At 58.9% G+C, this 20,205-nt stretch overlaps 1 protein-coding gene across 4 annotated transcripts in view; it reads right to left on the bottom strand.

Annotated features, from left to right (window-relative positions):
• Positions 1-282: 282 nt before the first annotated feature.
• The window catches only part of CACNA2D2 (calcium voltage-gated channel auxiliary subunit alpha2delta 2), a 140,754-nt gene continuing 120,831 nt past the window's right edge, over positions 283-20,205 (bottom strand). The window contains exons 7-38 of one of the 4 annotated variants that reach the window (XM_055557507.1): positions 18,212-18,343; positions 17,957-18,014; positions 17,199-17,249; positions 16,986-17,085; positions 16,723-16,881; positions 16,376-16,483; positions 16,199-16,277; positions 15,581-15,630; positions 15,305-15,394; positions 15,041-15,112; positions 14,781-14,855; positions 13,499-13,573; positions 13,338-13,409; positions 13,168-13,239; positions 12,990-13,051; positions 12,020-12,096; positions 8,107-8,167; positions 5,674-5,771; positions 5,274-5,364; positions 5,110-5,172; positions 4,870-4,973; positions 4,415-4,513; positions 4,235-4,323; positions 4,000-4,050; positions 3,695-3,766; positions 3,438-3,590; positions 3,242-3,294; positions 3,068-3,123; positions 2,807-2,933; positions 2,609-2,718; positions 2,431-2,513; positions 283-2,305 (exon numbers count right to left, since the gene is read on the bottom strand). In XM_055557507.1, coding sequence (XP_055413482.1) covers positions 2,165-2,305; positions 2,431-2,513; positions 2,609-2,718; positions 2,807-2,933; positions 3,068-3,123; positions 3,242-3,294; positions 3,438-3,590; positions 3,695-3,766; positions 4,000-4,050; positions 4,235-4,323; positions 4,415-4,513; positions 4,870-4,973; positions 5,110-5,172; positions 5,274-5,364; positions 5,674-5,771; positions 8,107-8,167; positions 12,020-12,096; positions 12,990-13,051; positions 13,168-13,239; positions 13,338-13,409; positions 13,499-13,573; positions 14,781-14,855; positions 15,041-15,112; positions 15,305-15,394; positions 15,581-15,630; positions 16,199-16,277; positions 16,376-16,483; positions 16,723-16,881; positions 16,986-17,085; positions 17,199-17,249; positions 17,957-18,014; positions 18,212-18,343 — 2,783 coding nt within the window. In that variant the 3' untranslated portion in view covers positions 283-2,164. Of the gene's footprint in view, positions 2,306-2,430; positions 2,521-2,608; positions 2,719-2,806; positions 2,934-3,067; positions 3,124-3,241; positions 3,295-3,437; positions 3,591-3,694; positions 3,767-3,999; positions 4,051-4,234; positions 4,324-4,414; positions 4,514-4,869; positions 4,974-5,109; positions 5,173-5,273; positions 5,365-5,673; positions 5,772-8,106; positions 8,168-12,019; positions 12,097-12,989; positions 13,052-13,167; positions 13,240-13,337; positions 13,410-13,498; positions 13,574-14,780; positions 14,856-15,040; positions 15,113-15,304; positions 15,395-15,580; positions 15,631-16,198; positions 16,278-16,375; positions 16,484-16,722; positions 16,882-16,985; positions 17,086-17,198; positions 17,250-17,956; positions 18,015-18,211; positions 18,344-20,205 lie in introns of all 4 variants that reach the window. The other 3 variants (XM_055557508.1, XM_055557505.1, XM_055557506.1) reach the window with 3 other exon arrangements.

Genomic DNA, 20,205 nt, shown 5'->3' with positions numbered 1-20,205 from the left:
ATCTTCTTTCTTCCATGGTCTTGGCCTTGAGCCTCTGGGAAACTTTTAAGACAGTTTTTCCTGAAGGCTTTTGAGATGATTATAGAAGACAAAGGATGTCAAGGATCTGGCATTTAGGAGACCTGGGAAGCATCATGCCTTCCACCCACCAGAGACCTGGACTGGTATGGCTTCACTCCCAACTGAGTGGTAAGTGGTCAGGGCCACCTATCTTCAAGCCACCCAATCCTCACTCCAGGCAGACACAGTGTATGGGAACCATTTGAAGTGAAAATATGAACATTATTTAATAACTGATCTTCTGTAATAAACCATTTGAAAATATTTTACAAGGAATCACACACACAGTATTTTACAAAGTTTCTTGACTTTTTTGTCGCTGTTGTTTTTCCAACTTGTCTGTACAAAATAGAACAACCAAAAAAAAAGGGCAGATAAAAGGAAATGGCCCCCCAGTCCCCCACAGATCCCCCGAGCCCGAGGTGAGGGGACAGCCAGGTCAGGTGGGTGATGAGAAGGATCAGACCCAGCTGGGGGTTGGACAACTACCTGATGGGGATTGTTTTGTCTGCTTTTCTGTTTTTTAAACTTAAAATATATATTAATTTTTCTGTATATGTTTGATTCTTTTTTATTTTTATATTCTCCATTGAGCACCTGACTACACTACAGTTACACACACGCCCCCACAAGACATGGCTGGCGTCTAGGCTGGGTGTACAGCATGGGTGCCCACCCTGGCACCAGCAGCAGGCATGGACCATACACACACACACACACTGAGAAAGCGACAAGCAACGTGACATTAATTAACGGAGCCATTAATTAATGCATCACCCTCCCCCCTCCTCCCAGTCCATCTGAGCCCCATGGCCACATCCCCCTGCCTTCAGTACCCCAATAGCCCCCAGGCTGGGATGCCTTTGGGGGAAATGACCAGAATGAATGGTGTGAAGAGATGTTCCCAGGCCCAGCCTGTGTGTGCACAGAGTGTGCATATGTGTGTGCATATGTGCAAGTGTGTGTTCAGGGAGGAGCAGTTTGGCCAGGGAGTGTGTGTGTGTGAGAGGGAAAGAGATAGGCCTGAGTGTGTAAGGGCCAGATTGGGGGTGGGATGATCCAGCTAGGAGTGATCAAGTCACCGCCGCTAAGGCAAAGGGCGATGTCTGGTGAGAGTTCCTCTGCTGAGGGGTGCAGGCAGTGGCATGTGGTCCCCCTGGGGGCCTGACACTAGTGAGAAATGGTTACAATGAGCACCTGGCAGGGTCACGGGCATTTAGGGGACACTGGCGGCAAAGTTGGAACAGAGGGATCTTCCCCCTTTGCCACAGCATTTGGCACTGTTTGACATTCAGCTTTAGAGACCGAGGACCAGCTGGGTTACAGGTTAGATTAGAGGCTGACGGCGAGCAGGAGATGGAGCCTGCATGTGCCAACACTCCCACCAACCCCTCACCCTGTGTAAGGCTTTGTGAGCCCCTACCCTCACCCCACTCCATGGTGTGTGTGTCTGTGTTTGTGTGTGTGTCCTCCTGGGTATGTCTAACGTGAGTCCAGTCTCTGCCCTCGGGGCTCCAGTTGTGTATGGGGTTGTGTTAGCCAGTGTCACTGTCACTGTCCTGCTACCTGCAGGGCTTGGGGAGGGATGGCTGTAGGCCTGAGAGAGGCAGGAGCTCACTGGGGGCTCTCCTGCCAGGACTTAAGCTGGGATGCACAGGCTTCAAACTGCCCATCACCATTTCCTCTATTATTCCCCGGGAATCCAGATTTAGTCCTGGGTGGGGCAGAAGGGCCAGGTTAGAGGAGTCCAGGTCGGGCAAGGCCTAGGTCTCCCACACAAAGGGAGCCTCAGGGCAGGGCGGGCAGTGGAGCCCTGGTTTGGCACCAGTACTGTGGCCTCCCTGGCCCAGCCCTCAGGAGTTTGTGAGTCCAGTGGGAATGAGAGGTCTGGGGACACTTGGACAGTTCAGCAGCGAGACGTGGCTTGGGGGCCAGAGACCTGCAGCGTCCTCCTTCGGCTCCCCCCACCCCCACCCCAAGGCGCAGATTCTGGAGGCCAGGAGCGCTCAGTTCCTTCATTGAGGGAGGGGGCAAGGCTCTAAGGCGGGGAGTGGAGGGTAGGGGAGCAGGGAACGGCGGGGAGGCCTGCTGGGGGGAGGGACACTCAGAGTCGGCGAGAGGGGTGGGCATGGACTTGAGGCTGTGGCCGGGGAGGCAGGCCCAGGAGGAGCAGCAGCTGGAGGGACACCAGGACGCCCAACGACGGGGGGAAGGAGGCTCCGCGGCCACAGTCTGAGGTATCTTCCTGTTGGGAAAAGACAGGGAGCAGCCGGTCGGCCTGGGCGGGGACGGGCAGGGGGTGTGGCAGGGCCGCACTAGCCCTGGGGAGAGTGGGAGCTGCGGGTCAAAGCCGCCCTCCCCGCTCCTTACCGTGGCGTTGTAGTCGAAACAGATGTGTGGGCCTCTCCGGTATCGCGGTCTCTGCACCAGTTCACACTGCTCCGGGCCGTCCGCTGGGCATGGGTGGGGAGTCAAGGAGGCGGCGGCACGGAGGGGGCGCGCGGGGGTGGAAGGGGGCGGGCGGCGGGGGGCGGCGCGGGCAGGATACAGTGTGTCTCCTTCTGCAGTAGCCGGCCGGCTTCACACTGGCTGCACAACGGCTTCTCGGCCACCACGAAGAGAAGGTTGGTGTTGATCAGTCTCTGCGCGTGGAAGAGCCTGGAGGCAGCACAGAAGGGCGGGGGCGCTGAGGTTCGCCCCGCCCCCTTCGCCCCTTCCCGCCCCTTTGGCCACGCCTCGCGCGCACCTGGAGCAGTTTCCGCAGTCGATGATGGCGTTGTAGGAGGCGTTCACCGAGCCGAAGTAGTACTGGGTCTGTTTCATGACGCAACTGCTCTCGCGCACCTCGGGGTTCCCCTCGGCCTCCGCGGGGTCTGCGAGGGCCCAGAGCGCCTCAGCCCCACCCCTACATCCAGAGCCTGGCTCAGCCATAAGCCCGGCCCTCCCTTTGGAGTTGGTTTCAGGTTGGGGAAGGGCTTTGAGGAGGGGCCTCTAAAGCCCAACCTACCTGCCTGGAACCAGCTGTGGTAGATGAGACCATAGAGAAGTTGCTGGAACAAAGACCTGCAGGCCATGGGTCATCGAGTGGGAGTGGTCAGCAGAGGCCTTACCCTGCCCCGCTGCTCTCCAGCCTTCCTGGCCAGGGAGCACCCTCCCTCTCCCAATTATCCCGGGAACTCACCAGGCTGCAGCAGACGTCCACCAGGCTAGGTTAAGGAAATCTGCAATGGTGGGCTGCAGTGGGGAAGAGTGGTGTGGGCTCCTACTGCTGACCAGGAACCCAGGTCACCCCCAGCTTGCTCGTTAGAGGTGGGGGGATCCTCTGTGGGCAGGTCTCCCAGTCTCCCCATCTCCAGGCCAGGCATTGTGAGGCTCACCACAAAGATGCCCCGGGGTGCAGCACCCAGGTTGCCCGGGGGTAAGGGGGCACAGGCTGCCTGATAGTCGTAGGACTCCTTGCGGGTGTAGAAGGAGTTATTGTAGAGTGCCAGCATCAGGTTGGCATCCACTTCACTGAAAAACCTGCCCACCTGGGGATGCCAGGGAAGGAGTGGGAGTCACAGGCCTGGCAGTGCCATACCCCCATAAGTCCCAAACCCATACCTTCTCCTTCCACCCTCTTCCTGACCCTCACCTGGTCCCACTGATGGTTCTGGTTTGACAGCACCAGGAATCCCCCATCATCAATGAGGACACAGAGCAGGTCCTGAGAGGTGGGGAAGGGGGAGGAAGGTGGGGAGGGGCTCTGGCCCAGCCCTTCCTCCCCAGACCCTGGTAGTGCAGTGGTTCAGTGGAGGGGGCACCATTCCCCCCAATTCTGGCAAAGCTGTGAAGTCAGGGTGGGATGTTGAGACCCATTGGCTAAGGGATGGGCTAGGAGTTGCAGTTGGGACTAAGGTGTCTAGGAGTGGGGTAAGCAAGGGTTCAGGGCACACGCACCTCATTGTTAACCTCGCAGTCCATCTCACAGTGGCTGTTGGGGCCACACTGCTGGGCAGAGAGCAAGGACCGTAAGTGCCCACCAGTTTTTCCCCTCCCATCACCCTTTATATGTCGGGGTCCCTTGCCTCCCCATAGGCACCAAAGCCACTCTGAGTGGGAGGACTGGGAGGGGTTCCTGGGGACTCCAGAATGGGTACTTCTGGTCTTACTGCCCTCATCCTTGAGCAAATACCTTCTGAGGCTGGTCCTGGTGGGTACGGTTGCTGGCTAGCACCTTGAACTTCTCAGCCCAGGCCTCTAGGTCCAGCTTAACGCCTACCACTATGGGGGAGAGCAAGGGGGCCATCAATGCCCACCTGCCTGGGCAGCACACTGCCCAGTGTCTTTCCCCACCTCCGCCCTGGGTATTCACCTGCTGGCCTCAGCGTACGTCCACCCAGGCTGAGCTCCACAGCTGTGCTGACAAGGATGCCCACTGTGTCATTCTCCAGCTCCAGAGGCCTTAACAGGGCTGGGGGTGGGTGGGGTGGGGTGGTCAGGAGTAGGGGCTGGCAGCCACGCTGACCACTCTATGCTGGGCTCTGTGAGCCTAGGAGCCCGAGCCGGAGATGATCTCAGCCTAAGCACCCACCCAGAAGAGTGTTTGGCACAGCCTGTGCTGTGCTGTGCTTAGTCGCTCAGTCATGTCCAACTCTTTTCGACCCCATGGACTGCAGCCCGCCAGGCTCCTCTGTCCATGGGTTTTCTCTGAGAATACTGGAGTGGGTAGCCATGCCCTCCTTCAGGTTGGCACAACCTAGCCTTCCCTTTTTACCTGCCCCAGCCTCAGCTTCCTGCCTGCTGCCGCGCACCTGGGAGGACACTCACCATCCTGCTGGGGGGGCTTGAAGACATAGCCGTGGTTGTCCAGGCTGCGGCGGTAGAAACTGGCGTTGAAGGGCTCGGGGTTCTCTGTCCAGTCTTCAGCTGCCCTGGTCACACAAGACAGGCAGAGGTTGGTGGAAGCGGGGAGACTCGTGAAGGCAGTGGTCTCAGCAGAGGCAAGGAGCCAGAGAGGCAGGGTCCCAGGCAGGGGCAGGATGTCAGGTAGCGGGGCGGGTCACTTACTTGTTGGGGAACACTCGAGTGATGCCACCGTCGGTGGCGGCAAACACGGCCAGAAGGCTGTACCTGGGGGCAGCAGGGAGTTGAGGTCACAGCCCTGCCTTCTGCAGGGCAGGGCTCCTGGGCCCATCCCAGCCTCCTGCCCCCACAGGCTGGGTGGTGCCTACGTGTTGAGATCCTGGTCCCGCCACACGCGCTCCACCAGCTGCTGTGTGATGCCTGTGTCCAGGATCAGGTTGTGCAGGAGGAAGTTGTTGCCTGGAACAGGAGGGTTGGGTGGAGGAAGTATCTCTTTTTTTTTTTTTTTTTAATTGAAGGGTAATTGCTGTACAGAATTTTGTTGTTTTCTGCCAAATATCAACATGAATCAGCCAATAGGGAGGGAGTATTTTCTTGTGGATCCCTGCCCACTCTCCCCGCTACCCCCAAAGCTCCAAGCTTTCCCAGGACCTGCCCTCGGCTTGGGTCTGCGTGTTTCCACACCTGCCCAGTGTCTGGGTTCCTCTGGGCTGCCCCTTTTTGCTGCCTGGGTGCTGCCCAGACCCAGCCGCCCCACCAGGCACTCACACTGTTTGGAGTCTGGAGTCACTTTCTCCATGAGCTCAATGAAGTTTTTCAGGAACTCGGTGTTGTTGTCTGAGGCATTCAGGTCCTTGCAATACTCTCTGGGGGTGGGGAGGGGCAAGAAGAGTGGGCTTTGGGGAGCTGTAGAGGGCAACAGGGTTGAGGCTTCCCAATAGGCCTGCCTGGCCCTTTGCCGAGAAGCCCAGGCCTTGGGGAGGGGCATGTGTATTCTCACAGGCTGCAGCAACTATATATGCCTGGCAGATTACCAAGTCTGAATGGGGAGGAGCTGACCCTCTTGGGTGGAAGAAGAAGAGAATGAGGGTCTGCGCCCTGTACCCAAGTAGGTTCTCCTTTCTGGCATGGCCCTGCAGAGGCTCCCCCGTCTCCTGTGTAGCTGGAGCCACATGGTACACCTGGGAGGCCCCAGGAAATGCCCATGATGACCACAGTGGCGGAATTCCAGCTACAGCTTAGTTAGTCTAAGGCTTTGTCCTGCTGCTTCTTTGGCTCTGTACCTTTGGGCAACTTGCTCAGGCTCCCCGAGCCTTAGTTTGTTTTCACAGTACTACAGAGGGTTCAGGAAGTTGGCGGGAACACGTGGGTCCTTGGATTGGCTATTCCCTCTGCCCAGACTGCTCTTCCCCCAGAGGTGGACAGGCCAAATGTCTCACTTTCTCAAGGCCCTACTGGGTTCAGACTCTGGGTCCAAAGAACATGGGGGTTGTGGGGAGTGGAGAGATCTGCTTGGGGTTCTGCTCCCCAGGAAGTCTCGGCGAGCAGTCCTTGTACCCTGGTAGATGGAGCTATCATTCCTAACTCCTCATCCACATCCCTGCCACCAGGAACCTCCCTTCTGGCCTGCATGGCAGCAACTTTGTGGGAGCTTTTTTGGCTCTGCTGGGTCTTTGTCGCTGCGTGGGCATTTATCAAGTTGTGGTGCATGGGCTTCTCATTGCAGTGGTTTTTCTTGTTGCAGAGCAAGGGCTCTAGGGCACGTGAGCTCAGGAGTTGCGGCTCCCGGGCTCTAGAGCACAGGCCCAGTAGCTGTGGTACACGGGCTTAGTTGCTCCGTGGCATGTGAAATCCTCCGGGACTAGGGATAGAACCGGTGTCTCTGGCACTGGCAGGCAGATTCTTAACCACTGGGGCACGAGGGAAGTCCTGTGGGAATTGTTAAAATGTTCTGCTTCCTGAGGCTGTGCAAGGGCGCACAGCTTTGTGACAGCACCTGGGGCTGGGTCCCAGTCCACACCTACTTCCAGGGCCTTTGTGCAGCACACAGCCTGCACTTATGTGTGTGGAGGACACACCTGATACACTCAGAGTGACACCCACACAGCTGTGCTTGGGATACAAGTCACCTGCAATCCCCGCTCCTACCGCCAGTATACATGTACACTCACCCAGCATATATTTATTGAGCTCTCCTGTGCCAAAGATACAGAGAGGACAAAAACAAACACGGTCCCTGCCCTCAGAGCTCCCTCGGGGTCCTGTGGGGCCACACACAGGCCTTTGCACATTCCCACTGTCACCAGCGCACACAGTCACCCCGCATTTACACTCGGACTCTTACAAATGTACACAAGGACTCACGAATACAAACACACATCTACAGAGTCACAGCGAACTTGGTGGGTGCATGCACACACGTGCACACACATGGAGATTAGGAGTGTCCAGAGCCCCCGTGTGGTGCCTGGGAGTGCCCATGGGTCTCTGTCAGTTGCACCCACCTGCCCTCATGCAAAGCCCAGGCCCCAGGGGAGGGCTTCACCATCTGGGGGCCCAGTGGTCTGCTCAGATGTGGGCCAACAGGCAGAGGGTGTGCACACGAGGGTGCACGCCAGGGATGGTTCCAGGTCCAGGCCTGTGCTGGGCCCTGATCCTTTACTTGCCAGAGCAGCTCTTCACGCCCTGTCCCCTCTGCCCTATCCCTCCCCCCGGTCCTCGGTGAGCCACCACACCTAGACGGGATGCTGTCAACAGGGGCTCTGGCTGGCTCGGTCCCCACACCCACACAGACACCGACTGACACAGACGAGGACGGGTGCGGGGTGGGGTTGTGGGGGAGGGCACCACAAACCAGAGCAGCAGCTGCCCGGGGAGGGGCGTGCTGCGGACAGCCGGCTCAGGGCGGAAAGGGCTCTTTCCTGGTGGCCTGCGGTGGGGCAGGGAAGGTCAGCGGAGAGTCCAGAGCCCTCCCGCCCGAGGCCTGGTGGGAGCCGAAGCTGTGGGCAGCTGGCCAGTGCTGCCTGGTGCGGCGACATGGCCCGGATATGCACACGGCCGCACATACGGGGCTATGCATGGCGGGGGGACACTGCACAGGACACAGACACACACAGCTCCAGGCAGCAGTGCAGGAGGCGGGGCCAGGGAGGTCGGGTTGGGGGGGATGGGGACACCTCAGCAAGGCCACACGCAAGCTACCTGGGAGCAATGAAAACATGTCCTTCAGACTCAAAGCTGCTGGGGAGCAGGAACTCAAAATCTGCAACAGAAACGGGGGGTTATCCGGCGGGGGCTGGGGAGGTGGGAGGCCAGGGGTTCAGAGCTGACGGGGCTGGAGGGAGAGGGAAGAGGGCGGCTGGAGGGAGGGAGACACCAGCAAAGAGGAAACCCGCCACTTCCATGTTCAAGTTCGAGCCAGAGAGAAGGGGCGGGCGGGGAGGGGTGGAGGGCCTGTGGAGACTACAGCATCGCAGGAAGAGGGCAGTTATAGCCAATATGTTGCCCAGGCCTGGTCCTCTGTCGGCAGTGAGTCCCTTGGCGTGGCTGTATATGCTTCCATACGGCTGTATAGCACATATACACGGACACACACACACACATATATATACACACACTGCTATATATATGCATGGTCTGGGGGAGGCGCCAGTCTCGCTCTGATCACATCCATAATGGAAAAAAACCGCATGCTGAGCTTCCTTCGCCTCCAAAGAGACTTTGAGGAAGGGGAATTGGCTTTTGGCTGCGGATTTTTCTCTCTCTTTGCTGTAGCTGTTTGCATTTTGGTAGGTCTCGCTTTTGTTCTGTGTCAGGCATCAACATGGCCAAACTGAGGGGGTCTCTCACGGGCACAGACAGTCCAACCAGAGACGGTGTGGGCAGCTGGCGGTGGGCTGCAGTGCATTGTGGGGGGTCCAGCGGTCTTCCCTGGGTTAGGAGGTTGGGTGAAGGGAGATCCTGGAATGTTCCCATGTTGTGGGAGGATGTCTGCGAGCTGGGAGGGCACAGAAGCGCTTCTTGAACCTGAACATCTGCCTTCTTGGGCTGGGGGCCTGAGCGCAGGTGGGGAAGAAGGGCTGGGTCTGGTCTTTCCTTCTGAGGACTTGTCTGGGCTCAGTGCAGCAAGGGAGGAACTGGGGGCTCCAGAGAACGCATGGGATGCTGTTGAGGGACCCATCCATTGGGCCTCTACGTGTATGAGAGTAAGCATTTACGTATGAGCGTGTATGTGCGTGTGAGAGCAGGTATGTATGTGTGTTTGCATGAGTGTGTAAGCACATGTATACGTGTACAAGGGTCCCTGTGTGGGTCTGTGAGTGAATCTGGGGATGTGGCTACTAGGGCTCCTCTGGGGTTTCTCCCTACCCAGCGGGACTGGCCACCTTGCTGGTCTGTGTCTGGGAGGTGGCCCTCTGCTCTGGGCAATGCACCTCCACATCCTTTCATCCAGATTCTGATCTTTCCGTTACCCCAGGGCTTTACTGTTGTAGAAGCAGGGTCCTCCCTGATCCAGAATACTCCCACAATGCACTGCAAGATTCTGGACTTGGGGTGTCTTAAGGCGCTGGGCAGTCACTGGTTGGACTGTTGCTTTCTGATAGGACTGTGAGGCAGGGTTTGGACACAAGCCGACAGGGAAGGGTGGGGGTGGGGAGAGGAGGAGGAGGAGAAAGAAAAAGAGGTGCGGGAGCAGGAAGGGAGACTATGCTATGGTTGTCATTGTTATCAGGGCCCTGCATTGCTGGGGTCCCTGGCAGGGGTGTGGGAGGGCAGAAAAGACAACTCAAGCGAGTGGGAGCAGGGCACGTCCTCCACCTCCACCCAGACCAGTGGGGGCAGCAGGATCCCCTTTGCTGGACTAGGCTGAACAGGGCCACGAGGGCTTCTTGGGGAGGCCTTACTTCCCCTTGGGGGCTGGGGACAGGACATCTCCCCATGGCTCTCCATGCCCCATGCCTAGGTGTGAGGGCCTGTCCATGCGCCAGAGGCAGAGACCCTTGTGTGCTGACCTCTCTCAGTACTCTTGTTCTTTGCTGAGGCCTGTGAATTCTCTGCCTACCTTTTCCCTGAACTCCCTGGCTTAAGTACCTCTGAATGCCAGAAGCTTTTTCTTCACCCCCAACCTGATTCCCTCTAAGCTCCTCTTCTGGCCCTTGGGGGTCCCTTCTGTTCCCAGCCAGACTTGGGACACCAAGTCAGCCTGTATTTCCCAGGGGAACACCTTCCCCATACCTGACCTCTCTCACCAGGAGCAGCCAACACCCCAGGGCAGGGCTGGACCATAGGCCTCAGCAAAGTCACAGGGACTTCAGCACCTCGGCCAGCGCCCTGTCTGCCTTTGTCTCCTGGTGGCCTGGCTGTTGCCCAAGCCTGAGCCTCTGCCCCAGGGTCAGGGTGTGGGGCTTCCGAAGCCTTTTGTCTTCCCCTGGGAGGGCTTCTGGAGACAAACTGGAGAGGTCAGAGGAGAAAGTCTCTCCCTGAGGAAGTCTCACATAAGCCCCCTGAGGACTGATCTACCTCCTACATCTCAGGCCCCCTGCCCTGCTGGGTGGGAGGTGGCAGACAGGCATGTAGCCCTCTCCCCACTGTTGAGTTGTCTTGGAGGGACAGACAAAATGGAGGAGGGGAGCAGAGGCCTGCCCAGAGGGAACCAGGAAGATAAGGATAGGGTCTGAGCTCTTAGAACACGCTGGAGACCACCCTGCAGGCAGGGCCCAGGGGAAAGGGCTGCTGGCTCTAACAGAGGTTTAGGGATCAAAGGAAAGGCAAGAACTAGAGGAGCCCAGGGGATGCTGGTGGGGAGCCCTGGAGAGCAGGGGTTTGGCTGGTCCTGGGCAGGGAGGGGGGCAAGCAGGACCGTGAGGACAGGGGGTGGGGTGGGGAGAGGAGGGTGCACTGGTTCTGAATATACTTGCCCTTCAGTTTGCTGATTGGCACTGGGACAGTCCACCAAGAGAGAAAGCGAGGAAAACAAAAACAACACAAACACAAAAACAAACGAAAAGGGGGAGGGGAAGGGGAGGGGCACAAACAATATTTTATTCAATGGCTGTTTGAATGAAAATATTGTGTCTCATCATCATACCGAAAGGAAACTTCTTGCAAAAAAACGACATGAGAGAGAAAGAGAGAGCGAGAAAACTCAAAGGAGATGAGCCCCAGTAGGCCAGGCAGGTGCGGGGTAGGGGGGCGGGGGGCTCCCGGTGGGGCCGGAGCCCCAGCCTCCCTCCCAGTGACCTCAGGCGGTGGGCAGGCGGGGCCACAGGCTCCCGGAGGCCTCTGGGGGAGGCCCAGGGTGAGCAGGACATGCAGGGATGAGCCACAGGCAGAGGAGCTGGGAAGAAGGAACAGTGCACGAGGCGGGGTGGGCGGGGTGTGGGGGTGGGTGGGGGGAGTGGGGGGGGCAGGGGGCGGAGGCCGGGAGGAAGGAGGGAGGAAGGAGCAAAGGAGGGGAAGGGGGAGGAGATCGTGGGAGAGGCTGAACGGGGGAGTGGGGGGGAGGGAATATGGGAGACAGAAATGGAGGGACTGAGCAGAGGGAGGGAGAGAGAGAAGGTGTGGGTTCAGGGAGGGGAATGGAGGAATGGGAGGAGAGTGGGAGAGGCAAAGGTGGAGTGGAAGGGAGGTGGGAAGGCAATGGAGGAAGAAGGTGGGAGAGGAGGTGAGAGGAAGATAAGGGAGGACGAGTTGGGGGGCAGAGTGGGGGGAGACCCAGGGGGTGGTACCACTGGGGGAGAGAGCTGCGAGGGGGAGCTGGGGCGAGAGAGATGAGAGGAGGGTGTGTCTTCCAAGAACTCAGCCCCCAGGGGCGTGTGGGGGAGGCAGGCTCAGGAGGGAAGACACGGAGGAGGAGAAAGCAAAAACAAAAACCTCAACGGAAACCATGAGAGAATGGTCTGGAACCAAATCTGAGAAAAGGCGAGCATGCAGAGTTCCACAGACTTTCCGATGGCCGGTGCCCCCAGCCTGCGGGCGCCTGGGGGGGGGGCGTGGGCAGAGTGGGCAGGAGGGGCCACCCAGCCACAAGCGGCTGGCTGTGCTGCCTGGGGCCGGCCAGGGTGCAGGGGCAGAGGCGAGGGTGCAGGGCGCAGGCAGGGGCCAGGCCACTTACACTTGACCTGTAGGATCTGGTCGCTGAGGTTGGCTTGGAGGTAGAAGGTGCTGTAGGGTGGAAGCACGAGCCCGAGGCTGGGGAGGAGGGGAGGTGGGGAGCAGAGGTCACGGCTGGGAAGGGGAGGCCACACCGCAAGCACCCTCCTCCCCGTGGCCTTGGAGACCACCAGGTACACCTCTCCCTGGTTTGCTGTGCCACATTCATGGTCTAGGGGCCTGGACCCGCCAAGTCCCAGACTCTCCTGGAGGCCTCCGAACTCCCAGTCCCAAGGCAAGTTTCCCCATCCGGTCCCTCACCCCAGTAGCCTCCCCCCATCACATCACCTGGCCAGCTAGCCTCCCCCATCTGGCCAGCAGCACACTCACAAGGGGCAGAACACGGTCAGTGACCTAGGTTGTGGGGGTGGGGGTGCTGCCACCCCCATGAGAGCAGGGTCCAGAGTCCCCAGAGATGAGGGCTGGCACTGACACAGTGAGGGCAGTCGTGGGCTGGCACTGGAGTGTGAAGGAGGGGACCATGAGGCACGCGGAACATAGCCGGCGGGTACTGACTGGGCCTGACCCTCCGGGGGACCGGCTCCGGGGCTGTGATGGCCGCAGAGGGATGACATCGTGATTCAGACATCCGGGGATACAATCAAAGCCGGGAGGGAGGGGTGTAGAGGGCCGTGGGGTAGCTGGGAGATGTCAGACGCTCTGACCTTTCTCTGCCCTGTGCTCCCAGGAGACACTGCTGGTTCGTGAAGGGCCAGCCAGAGACCCTTGGGGACTGAGCACCCAGGGGGAGAGAAGTGAGCAGTCTGGGCTGCTGCAAGCCCCGGTAGGATTGGTGAGAATGGGCACATGGGTAAGGGAGGGAGGAGCAGCAGGGCTCAGGCTCTGGGGCTCTGGGGGTGGGAAGGGAGCCCCAGCAGGGCTCAGGCTCTGGGGCCCCCAGCCCTCCCCGCCTGCCCAGCCGGCCGGCTCACCTGTAGTTGGTACTCCTTATGGGCACCCAGGTGTAGTTCCGCGTCACCTCGTCTATGTACCTCTGGGAGAAAACGCTGGGTCAGGTACTTGGGGCAGCAGGCAGGGGTGAAGTGGGGGGGGTTTGAGGGTGTGACATCCCCACCCCGACCTGCTGTCCCCCTTCCGCCACCTTCTCACCTCGTCCAAGGACTTGACCAGGGTTCTGATCTGTTTGTGGCCCTTGTTGCCATCGATCATGCTCCTGCGGATCTGGAAGGGCATGAGACGTGAAGGGCGGAGCCCCGACCCTTCCCTGCTCCGGGTGCCCCTCCTTCCCCGCCCATCCCTCCTTTCCTTCTTCTCCTTACCTCCTCCTTGTTCTCATCCTCCAGCTCTGCATCCAGGAAGTCCAGGGTCACAGGTTCCCGGAAGTTGGTGGTCTAGGGAAGGCCGGGTAGGAAGTCAGGAGTCCCGCTCTCACAGGGTTCACCCCCCCACCCCACCCTGCAGGCCACCCTACCTGGCTCACCTGGGGCTTGAGGTTCGGGTGAAGCAATACGTAGCCATTCAGGTCAATGGCAAATACGTAGCCGTTGGCTCCAAGCTGGGGGTGTAGATAGGGAGCTTAGGGCCTGGAGGCCTGGGTAGGGGTTTCCCGGTCTCCAGGCTCTTCCTCATCCTGCCTTCCATGTGGCTGGGGGGTTGCCATCTGCCTGCCTTGGCCAGGGCCCCCACATGCCATGTAGCCCCAAGCCTACCTGTCAAGCCAAGCCCAGCAGGCTGGTGCCCCTCATGAAGCAGCCCTTGCCCACGTTGGCCAGCTCTGTGGGACCTGAATGCGATCTGGCCTGCTCAGCTCCTCCCCCTGGCTCTCATGATCAGTGGGTCCTCTCCACCACCACTGGCCCCACAATGCACTCCCTTGTGCTGCCCTCCCCTCCCCTCCCCACTGAAGTCTCTTCCTGTTCCCCATCTTGGTAGAACACAGGGAGACAAGCGTACCTTTGGGCTACCTGAGGCGGCCCTTCCAGGTGGAAGGGAAAGAAAAGCAGGGTTCTAGACCCACCCCTTACCTCTCTGAGGCAGTTTTCTCACTGCACATGGAGGCCAGCGACCCGGGGCCTTCACGTGGCTCACCTTTCAGCATGCTGACATGCATCTCCCAACCCTTTCACAACCATCCCAAACTCCCTTTGCCATAGGCCCTGGGCCAGCCACCATGATCTAGCCCCTTCCCTGGCTGTGATTCTGTTTTTCACCTTCAAGCCTTGGTCCAGAGAGTTCCCTCTGCCTCCAAGGCTTACCTTACCCTCCTTCCTACCTGGGACACTCCTGCCTAGGTGAAAGACCAGGGGTCCGCAAACTAGGGCCCGGGACCACATCTGGCCCACTGCCTGTTACTGTAGCTGTGAGCCAAGAATGGGTTTACATTTTTAAATGACTGAAAACGAGGGATTTGTATTTCATGACATGTAAAAATGATCTGAAATTCAAATTCCAGTATCCACAAACAAAACTATATTGGAACATAGCCATACCCATTTATGAATGTTTGTCTCTGGTTGTTTTCTCAATACAGCAGCAGAATCGAGTACGAGTATTTAGGTTGGCAGAGCCTAAAATACTCACAGTCTGGCCCTTTACAGAAAGTTTGCCCATTCCAGCTCCAGGCCCAAGGTCATCTCCTCTGGAAGCCTTCCCTGACTGCCTGAACTCAGAGGACTCCACAGAGCTGTGGGAATCCCCACTGAGCTTGGCTTACGTCCACAAGAGAGGGAGAGCAGGGAGATGGAGAGGGGGACTACACTCACTGTGTAGTTGGGAGTCAGCCTCTTGATGTCATTCAGAGCCACATCGATGCCCATCACGCCCAGGATCAGCTGGTTCTGGAAGCAGAGGCAGGGGTCTGCAGTGGGCTCAATTCCATGGGAGGGGGTCACCTTGCCCAACTGCCCACACCCATGACCTCAAGCTGCTCTCACAAGTGGCCACCCTGGTCTGGTCTGCAGCCTCCTGTCCTTCCTCCATCCCAGACCCGCTATGGGCCTGCCCAACCATCCCCAGGCCTCACCTTCTTTTCCCCAGGGCCGTCTTGTGTCAGGTTGAAAACAGGGAGGGTCCCTGTCACCACCATCCCCAGCCCCTGAAAGGAGAGGAAGAGTATGGGTCAGACTCCTGTGGGCAGCCATGCCCCGACCCTGAGTGTTCAGAGCAGGGGGCGCTGCAGGGACAGGCCACCTCTTTCTCATTTGTTTGGTTTACCACCATCGGGGGCCCTCACAGGACTTGACCCTGTGGACACAGCCCCCGACCCGTCCATGCCCTGAGGCCTTACCAGTGCATCCTCGTACACATTAGTCCATTGCACCTGCTTGGCCTCCTTGCCCGCCAGCACCATGGGCCTGCCCAATACGTCAAGATATTCCTGGGGAGGGAGCGGGGCAGGGGTGGGGTCATGAGTCTGCCCCTCCCACTGAATCTTCCCGGTTCTGTCTCCCCCGTGTCAATCAGCCACCAGGGGGCGCTCACATCACACAGCAGCCCATCTTTGCAACGTCCCAGCCAAGCAAAGAAAGGGGCTGCAAGAAGGGCTGGCCCACCCCAGTCTTACCTGCGTGTTGATGCGGATGGCACCGATGGAAGGGATCTCAAAATAGTAACCTGCAGGGGCAGGGGAGGCAGAGGTGGGCCTGGGTGGTGGTGCTCGGCAGCATGGCACAGGGGCCCTGTACCCTGGGGGTGTGTCTGCAGCCCTGACTTGTCTCTCGGGTTCCCTTTTTTTGGTGTCATTTCCCCTGAACTCACGTCCCTTTAGTGCCCCCCTGCCATTACCCTGTGACAACATGGAAGGGGCTGTGAGGGCGGGGGTGTAAGGAAGCAAAACTGGGATTGAAGGAGGAGCCTGAGGGCCCTCATTCTAGGATGGCAGTGACATTCAGGTCCACCAGTGAGTTAGGCCCAATTGTGTGGAGAGATGGACTGATCAGCAAACAGACACAGGAGCAGACAAGCAGGGGGCACATGGACAATGGACAGTCAGATGGGCAGAAAGAAGCTGAGTCACACGGACAAGGCAGCCACACAGACAGACAGACACATATGGAAAGATAAGCAGTGGATGAACAAGGAGGGGGAAAGCTGAACATATGGAAGGACAGGTGGACAACCAGCCCAATGGATGGCGGGACACGGCAGGCAGGGCCTGTGGCAGGGACGCCGGGTGAGGTACCTTTGTTGGTGCAGGCCATCCACTGCAGCGGTGTGACGTCGTAGTTGTGCTGCCCCACGGAGAAAGTGAACACGCGCACCTGTTTGGAGCTTGAGGTTACTGCCATGGCCACCAGTGGACAGCCCCTCCCTTGGACCAGGCCAGGTCAGGGCAGCTCCCGCCTGGGCTGAGCCTCACCGTCCGGTTGGGCCAGTTGTACTTCTCAAAGACGTCCTGCACGCGGTCCTCGCCGCCATCCGTGAACATCATGATCATCTTATTGCAGTTGGCACGAGTGATGTTGGACTGGGCAGGAGGAGATGTGGGGACGGTCAGCTCTGGGCCCCTCCCCAGTCCTGGGTGGGGGGTCTCTTTCCCCAGGGTAGGCCTGCCCTCTGCACCTCCCCTGCCCACAGCAGACGGTGCTGTCTGCCCGACCTGCCTTTTGGATGCTAACAAGGCCATCTGTCTTGATTTTCCTGGTGTCACCAAGCTCAGGCCTCTGCCTGTCCCTGGCCACCCACTCGCCCACCCAGGGGGCTCACGTTCTGCAGCTGGTCGAAGGCGTACTCAAAGCCGGCCTTGTATCCCGTGGTGCCCTTGGCCACCATGCCCTGCACAGCTTCCTTGAACACCTTCTTGTTACGCACATTGGCCTGCACCAGGTGTGTGAAACATGACACGGGCTGTGCCTTTTCGTTGAACTGCAGGGACAGAGACAGTAGTGAGTGGCCTCAGGCTGGCCCAGGGAAGGAAGAGGTTGCATGGGCTGGGAGGGAGTGACCTATTCCTGGCCCCTGGCACTCACTGAGGCCACGTTGACATAGTCGTCATCGGAGAGCGTGTCGAGCATCTCACAGACTGACGTCTTCATCAGCTTCAGGGTTAAGCCACTCACACTGCCACTCCTGGGGGGGGTGGTCACGAAGGCGCCTGGTAGTGCTCCCCCAAGGTGTTCCCCAGCAGCAGATTCTTGTCCCCAGCCCTGCTCCCGCCCCACTGGCCAGCGCCGCTCACTCACACATCCACGATGATGACCATGTCCTTGGGCGATGAGGCCCCCTGGATATACCTGCCCAGGAGAAGCCTCAGTTAGGGCTAGCCTTACTGGGACCTTGCGGGGGGGGGGTTCTTCCTTCCTTCACCCCCATACTGATTCAACGTTTCTATGGTGCGTCCATGGCCTGGGCTGGACAGGGTTCTCGGCTCTAAGGATACCACATTTAATGAAACAGTCCTTGCCCATGGCATGAGTGACCTGGCCCCCAACACACGAACAACCCCAAGGAGAGGTGAGCACGTGATCCAGAGAGTGGACAGGAGGCATGTTCCGTGGCCTCAGTGGCTTGTCATTTCCCCTGGCCCTGGTTGAGGCGCCAAGGGCAGAGAGTCATAGCTGCGAAGGGGGTTGAACAAGTGGCAGGGGACGAGGCCATGGAGTATGGCAGGAGAGGCAGGAAGCGGGTAAGGGTGTCTAGGGCTCCGATGGGGTATGGCAGAGGCTGGCCAACCCTGCAGAGGACACATCCCCCTTGGGAACCCCCATGGGCCCAATCCCTCAGTCCCGAGAGGGTGGAGAGCAGGGCAGTGGATGAGGGCAGAGGCAGCTGGGAGGCCTGCCTGGGTGATGGGATCCATTTTCCAGTGGCAACGATGTGTGAAATGAAAATTGGATAGAGCTGGCTGCGCCCTGCTCGGAGGTCTGGATACCGGGAGGGAGGGGAGCGGGCAGGCGAGCTGAGGGGGGTGTCCCTGCCCAACCCCTCCCTGCTCGCTCACCAGGGTCTCCTTCGGACATCATACAGGTCGATTTTCTTGGGGGCTCGCCATGGCGTAGCTGCGGGAGGCAAGGAGATGACTGGGGGGGTGCCGGCAGGGAAGTGCCTGGCCCCGGTAGCAGGCCTTGCAGCAGTGGGCCAGGCCACCCCGCAATGGACAAGGTGACCATCCCCTCCCACGCACCCAGGATGAGGGGCCAGGGAGGTGGAGGGGCGTGGGGTGCTGAGTGGACTGGGGAGATGGGCTGACGCCCACCTGGATAGTAGCGAGTGACTCCCGTGGCGCTGCCGAAGACCTGCCACAGGAGCGTGGGGTCCTGCCTGCGGTTCTCCATGAACACATTCTCCAGGGCCTCTGTCCAGTTGAGCTCATTGAGGATGACAGTGGCTGAGGGGGAAGCAGGGGGCTGGGGTGGGAAGCGCTTCGGCGGTTCCCCTGCTGAACCTCTTCACGACACCCACTCACGTGCCTCCCACTCAGAAAGTTCTCTGCCTCCTCGGGTCTCCCTCACTTCCCAGGGCTCAGCCGGGGCCGCACCAGCTCCTCCACGAAGACATCCTGGTCCTCATCCCCTCTGAAGAAACAGCTCAGTCTGCCCTCAGCCAGGGCCCCAGATGACCAGGCAGGGCACCTGGGGCCTGTGGCCCCTGCAGAGGGGCCACCCAGGTGGCAGGGAGCTCTGAGCCCAAACGCCTGTCCGGCCTGCTGCGGGGAGCTTGCCGCTGGCCCCTTGGGAGCTCACCCACTCAGCATGTACTCCGGGCTGCAGCCACAAGAAAGCAATTAAGGGCCCGATGATGGGGCTGGAATTATTCAGCTATTAAGGTACCTGATAAGCTGGAAGCCACTCAGCTCCATGATTAATCAACTAGGGCCAGGAGCAGGCAGGGGTGGGGGCGGGGGCTCTTGGCGGGGCAGGGGCTGTGCCATGATCCTGCTCCAACACTGGCACGTGAGCTTACACACACACACACACACACACACACACTCACACACACACAGCCTGCACTTGCACACTGCATGCAGGTATACACCAGGCATACCTACATTTCACCTCTGTGTTTCCAGCGACATGTGTCACCTCCTCACCCCTAAACCTACCTGGCCAGCAGCCTGACTGTGGCCATGGGCACAGGGGCACACATGCTCATACCTGCGTACCAGTCTGCCCCTACAGGAAGACAGCCATGAGTCCTGCTTTCACCTCCCCCAACAAGTTACCCCACCCTCCGTCTCCTCCAGTCTCCTCCAGCCGCTGTGGCTGCGCATGTGACTGGTGTGTGTCGGGGTGGCCAGACCCTCCCCCCATATGCACTCACAGGGTAAGGCTTCTCTCAGGCGGATGGACTCCATCCTGTAGATCCCTCAACCTAGGCAGAGACTCAGGATGGCTTACAGTTGAGGCCCCACTGCCCCTCAACTCAGGACAGTCCTAAATCTGCCCAGTGTAGGCGTGCAGCCCACGTCCTCACATGTGCATTGTGCCTCACCCTGCATGTGGGACACTCAGGAAAAACAGCAGGCCTGCTACTGTTAGGCCTCTGTCCCCCAACAGCTCCCCCAGGGGCTATTTCTTCCTCTAACTTCTCCCACCTCCTTTCTCCCCCGGTGGAGCCCTGACACCATCCCCTCTCGCTGAAGATGTATGCCCCAGACGAGAACCAGAGAATGCCTTCCAAAGGCTCTGCTCTTCTCTCAAGGGGCTTCCCTGGTGCCTCAGGGGTAAAGAATCGGCCTGTAATGCAGAAGCTGCAGGAGACAGAGGTTCGATCCCTGGGTCAGGAAGATCCCCTGGAGGAGGGCATGGCAACACACTCCAGTATTCTTGCCTGGAGAATCCCATGGGCAGAGGAGCCTGGCGGGCTAAAGTCCATAGGGTGGCAAAGCAACTTAGCATGCATGCTTCTCTCAAGAAACACTTAGAAGAGATGAAGGGCTGTGATTTATATTTTGTTTGATCTTAAGTTTTTGGCCATGCTGCGTGGCATGTGGGACCTTAGTTCCCCAACTGGGAATGGACCCCGTGCCTCCTGCAGTGGAATCATGGAGCCCTAAGCACTGGACTGCCAGGGAATTCCCAAAGCTGGGATTTAAAGATACAAATGCAGACTTCTCTGGTTGTCCAGGGTTTAACACTTCTGAGTTCCCACTGCAGGGGGCACAGGTTTGATCCTTGGTCAGGGTACTAAGATCTCTGCATGCCACATGGACCAAAAAAAAAAAAAAAAAAAAAAGCAAATGCTCCAGGG

This window comes from Bubalus kerabau, chromosome 20 (assembly GCF_029407905.1).
Source record: "Bubalus kerabau isolate K-KA32 ecotype Philippines breed swamp buffalo chromosome 20, PCC_UOA_SB_1v2, whole genome shotgun sequence".
Taxonomy (NCBI): Eukaryota; Metazoa; Chordata; class Mammalia; order Artiodactyla; family Bovidae; genus Bubalus; species Bubalus kerabau.
The sequence above is the reverse complement of the archived record's forward strand: the minus strand, read 5'-3'. Positions and strand labels throughout refer to the sequence as shown.